Source organism: Salminus brasiliensis, chromosome 10, assembly GCF_030463535.1.
Source record: "Salminus brasiliensis chromosome 10, fSalBra1.hap2, whole genome shotgun sequence".
Taxonomy (NCBI): domain Eukaryota; kingdom Metazoa; phylum Chordata; class Actinopteri; order Characiformes; family Bryconidae; genus Salminus; species Salminus brasiliensis.
Window position 1 is genome coordinate 13,350,005 of NC_132887.1, and position 4,968 is coordinate 13,354,972.

At 39.3% G+C, this 4,968-nt stretch overlaps 1 protein-coding gene across 2 annotated transcripts; it reads right to left on the minus strand.

Moving 5' to 3' along the window:
* Positions 1–342: 342 nt before the first annotated feature.
* Positions 343–4,950, minus strand: LOC140564134 (tyrosine-protein kinase Src42A). 2 transcript variants are annotated; one of them, XM_072689280.1, is made up of 9 exons: positions 3,543–4,950; positions 2,867–2,988; positions 2,595–2,761; positions 2,321–2,480; positions 1,425–1,577; positions 1,272–1,327; positions 972–1,125; positions 752–880; positions 343–652 (listed from the first exon to the last, which is right to left on the minus strand). In XM_072689280.1, the coding sequence occupies exons 1-9, from the start codon at positions 3,830–3,832 to the stop codon at positions 432–434; spliced, it is 1,452 nt and encodes a 483-aa protein (XP_072545381.1). In that variant the 5' UTR covers positions 3,833–4,950; the 3' UTR covers positions 343–431. The 2 variants fall into 2 exon arrangements, with proteins under 2 accessions (XP_072545381.1, XP_072545380.1); XM_072689279.1 differs by having other exon boundaries at positions 752–883; positions 3,543–4,947.
* Between the last annotated feature and the right edge of the window lie 18 nt (positions 4,951–4,968).

A 4,968-nucleotide genomic window follows, 5' to 3' on the forward strand; every position in this document is an offset into this window, starting at 1 on the left:
AGTGGCAGTTTGAAGCTAAAAACAGCCGATCCCGGAGTTCACCATTTCTTTACCATTGGTTACCATTTTGATATGGTTTTGAAGAACAACTGGTTAAAAATAAGTATAAAATAAGTAAATAATTAATACCTCTTTCTTCATCTGAGGGTAAAAACACAGTAAATCTTGGCAATGTTAGTAAGCTTTTTAAAGAGGCTCACAGCCACAGTGCAACTTGCAATTTTGGAAATTCACATTCTTGTAAATCTGAATTTACATCACTTAACTGGACACTAATGTCAAATGATGGTTTTTGTGGTTAAAAAAATCCTTCATCTGTTTTAACTGAATATGTGGTGTCTGTGTTAGAGTAGATACTCTTTATGTTTTTTGGATTCTGAGCATTAGGGGAATACATTCAGTTGGCTTTTGTAGACAGTATCTGAAATATCTCAGTTTATCTCTACATCAACAAAGTCCTGCTCCAGCTCAGAGACCGGTTCAGAAATAAGAGCCATTAACTTCTCCTGAAGCGCTGTAAACCCAGGTCTCTCCTCAGGGTTGGTTCTCCAGCAGAGCAACATGATGTCATACAGTGTAGGAGGGCATTCTGGTGGCTGCTCCATCCTGTATCCTCGCTTAACGGCCTGAATGCAAGTCATTTTGTCTTGATCTGAATTCAGAACAAATGTGAAGAGGGCTTAGACACTCACAATCTTTAGAGCTTTGACGTTCTAAAATCTAGTTCACCCTCTTTCCAATTTTTCAGTACCTGGGTATGGGTCTTTTCCATATGTGATGATTTCAGTCAGGAGGATCCCGAAAGACCAGACGTCACACTTGCTCGTATATACCTTGTCGTCAAAGATTTCTGGTGCCATCCATTTTATTGGAACTTTTACTGCTGTTTAAAGAACAACTGCTAGTGATTATGGTGTAATAATGCCTGTATGATGTCATAAAGGTGCGGTAATGCACACATCCACACGTACCTGAAGAACTTTCCCGGTCTCCCGGCAAAGTAAACTCAGCAAGTCCAAAATCTGCTATCTTACAGAACTGCATATCAGTGAGTAGGATGTTATCAGCTCTCAGGTCTCTGTGAACTATGTTCTTACTCTCCAGGTATGCCATCCCTTCTGTCACCTGATGTTAAGAGGAAAAACAGAGATGAGGAAGACTTACAAATTATTCATGTTACAGAGGTAAATGAATCAAACTGCAACATGGGGGGCAAACATATTACGCACTATGCTATACTAACCACTATAACTGTAATTATACAAAGATACCTGCACTGCAAAATCAATCATGAGGGAAAATGCAATATCTTTCCTCTCCCTGTGGCCTAAAAGGCAATGAAAAGCACAATGTTAATTATTTATGTGTACTTTTACTTTTAATGTAGTCGTAAATGTCAGCTGAACCGGTGCTACTGCACTTACTGATGAGATATTTCTTCAAACTTCCATTTCTCATGAGCTCTGTGATGAGACAGAAGGGCTCGCTGACCGTACACACTCCATACAGCTTCAGCAAGCGTTCATGCTGAAACTCCTTCATGATCTTTATCTCTGTTTGGATTTCCGGACTAATGACTGTAAGAAAGGTCGCAGGTGACTGACATGCCTGGGATATTATGACAATTAATTACTTCAAATTTACATTTAGTGATGTGAACTTGAGTGCACAAATGTGTGACTGATGTGTCTTCCCTAAAGGTGCCCTACAGTGGAAATCTGTTTTTACCTTGGCATAGTTCAAAAATGATAGTTTAGGACATGGAAGTGACATACAATGACCTTAACAACTGTTCCTTCATACAAATGAAAATCCCACATAAAAAAAGTGTCTGGAATCTGTTACTGTCGAATTCCGTGGCTGTAGAGGCTGTTGTCAGAATCATTGACCCCAGTGCCAAAATTTCTGTACACTCCAGTCATTTGTGCTTTTTTTGACTGAAGATGTAAAATGAGGGTAAGTCAACCACACAAGGTTTGCTTTGTGTTACTGTTTGTTTGTAAAGGTGTAAAGGTGGCCAATTGGCTGTGGTGGGAAACAGTTTGACTAATTGCTGCATATGAATGCGGGTACATATAGACCAGTAGTGCTGGTGGAAAGGCGGCACTTAAATAGTTTGACCAATGTCTGCATGTAGATGCAGATACACATGGCCTGGTCACCCAATGTTACAGTGCTAAAAACTAAATTGTACCATGGTATGCTACTCTATGCTATGCTATGCTATACCATCTAAAAATACTGAATTGCATTCTGTGACACCTTCTTGGTGTCTTCTTGGAATTTCAACACATCTGTGTTAATCTTTTTAAATGTTTACCTCGAAATTCTTTAATGGCTACATCTATGTTATTGTTCCACACGCCATGCCATACTTCCGCAAATTCCCCGCTGCCAAGCTTCTCCACTTTGGCCAGTGAGCTTCTGTCCACTTCCCACTCTGCATCATACGACAAGCTGGGAAGGGATGGTCTGTCCAGCTAGGGGTCATTCAAAGCAAAGCATTAGGAAGGGAGCTCTGTGTAATCATGGTGTAAAATGGCATTAGGATCATGACATAGGACATATATCATAATGGGTATTAGGATACTTACCATAACACAAGGAACGTTGAGGCGTGTACAGAGTCCATCCAGATGCTTGGAATAGTGGCCCACTAACTCAGCCAGAGTCTGGAATGTTTTCTGACTCACAAGGTAAAACTGCTTCCCAGCTTCTCCCTCCCTGATTTTGTAGTGTCTTACATACGGCTCATTCTTTACTGAAAATTGCAATAAATACGATATGTGACATTTGCAACTTTGAAGTTGAAAAGTAAAATGCAGATTATTATTTTATTTTTTTATATTAGAAAAAACGAATTTACCTGACAGGTAGAAATAATTATTCTCTGAACTTCTCCACACAAGAAACGCACCCTTGTTGTTTTCCGGTCTCAGCAGACATCTCTTGGCCTCAATCCGTTTGTTGATGTTTTCAAAATACCATCTATGAATAGAATGCTTTTTTATGTCCTATTATATTAGACAAGATCTGTACATATGCTCAAGGGCTGACAAAGACAGTCAGCCGCCTCTTCTCAGGGCCATTATGTGTCGCAATGCTTCCTCTCTCAAAAGCTATATAAAGCAAATGATGTCAACAGTACAGCAACCCAACTAACTTGAGGAACCAGATAGGTAGGTACATACCTCCCGCTCCACCTGCTGTGTGCAAATGTTTACAGCTTCTCAAGCTGTATATTAAAGCATACCTGCCTGCAGTTATCATATGCAGTGGTGTAGATAACATGACGCAAGATAAACAACGCCTGCCTATTGCCCCTTTAAACTTTCACCTCAATTCCTCCCTCTAACAGCAACATAACCTACATATCAGTATCTGGTATATGAATCACTGAACAATGCATATTTTAACAGCACAACTGCACCCAGTCCCCCGAGAGCACCTTACTGAAAAGGATCTTACCTATACCTGTCTGTGTAATTTTATGAATGATACTGATACTGGATGATACCGAAACAGTTTATGGAAATACTTACGGCTTTGCCTCCAAACTGTCCACTGGTTTCACAAAGTCTTTGGGTACGTAGCCCTTTTCCTCCATAAATTCGTTCTGCTTGTTACCCTTTGCTGTGCGTTTCCTCACATACAGCCAGTGTTGGGTTTCCTCAATCACTTCCAGTATATCCCCTTTGTTGAGCTTCAGGTCTTTCAGGGTACGGCAGTGGAAATCAACGACTGAAGTCACTCTGCGAAGCTTTTGATTTTTTTGTTCTTCTTGTGAGCACGGCAAACAGCAACATTTACAAGAGCATCCACAGTTGCCCATTTTGCACGGAGGTACCTGAGATCACCATGCCAGTGATTAGGAAATGATGACTAAACTACCTGGGATGCCTAGACACAGCATGACCATGGTTGCAAAACTGGTTTGTTAAAGATTCCCAGTAGCTCAAGGAAGCAGTCTGATTTTTTTTTCTGTATTTTTTTTTTTTTTCATTTTCGCAAAGTTTCTTATATACAAGGAACTAAAAAAAATGCAAACAACACTCAGCAGAGCACTTTTACTCAACTTTAAATGCTGATTTTTGACAGTTTTGACAGTTAAACTCACACACAAACATACACTATGTGGACAAAAGTATTGGGACACCGACAGGAGTTTTATGACATTTCATTCTAAATCCATAGGCATTATAATTGAGGTTTGGAACTCTGCAGTTATTGAGTCAGCAGAGTGTTGATGACTTTTATGCACCTCAGCACTTACCACTTACCACTCACAGTTTATGGTGGAATATCTAGTAGAAATTTCTCAAACTGACTTGTTGCAACAGTGGTATCCTATTACAGCACCACTCTGGAAATCTTTTTAGGACCACCCATTCTTTTACTAATGTATGTAAAAGCAGATCGATTTTATGCACCTGAGACAATGGGACTGAATGAAACACCTGAATTCAATGATTAAGAGGTGAGTTCCAATAATTTTGCCCATATAGTGTACATTTGTTTTAATATGACTGACTTATATTTATTTATTTATTTAATAAGAATGGACCTGGGTTTCTTTCACCCAGATTAAGCATTAGCCTAGACTAAATAACATTAAAAGCAAAAAGGTCATGGTTCTATATTAAACCAGCACATTTACTAAAGAACCCTTTAAGAACCCTTTTTAAGAGTGTATGCTTAATGCATGTTCATAAAACTGGCCCTTGTATGCCAGGTTTAACCCTTTAAATCCAACGGGCCTGTAAGGGAACTCATACGTGTCTGTCATAACTAGATACCTAGTAGTTGCTTGTAGTTATTAGCTGTAGTGATTAGCAGTCTTGAGGTGAGTACCTGAATAAGTTTGTACTTTAAGGGGTTAAATCTTACTTCAGTACAGATCTGGTAATGTAAATGCTATCGTGTTTAATACTGGATTTTTTTTACTGCTCTATTCAAAGACTGCAGTCT

Bases quoted from the DNA above. Each gene is read 5' to 3' on its own strand.
- LOC140564134 (XM_072689279.1), bottom strand. From the start codon at position 3,832: ATGGGCAACTGTGGATGCTCTTGTAAATGTTGCTGTTTGCCGTGCTCA. The intron at 2,762-2,866 runs GTAAATTCGTTT...TGCAATTTTCAG, and splicing joins TAATTATTTCTACCTGTCAG to TAAAGAATGAGCCGTATGTA. The intron at 2,481-2,594 runs GTAAGTATCCTA...AATGACCCCTAG, and splicing joins TCAACGTTCCTTGTGTTATG to CTGGACAGACCATCCCTTCC.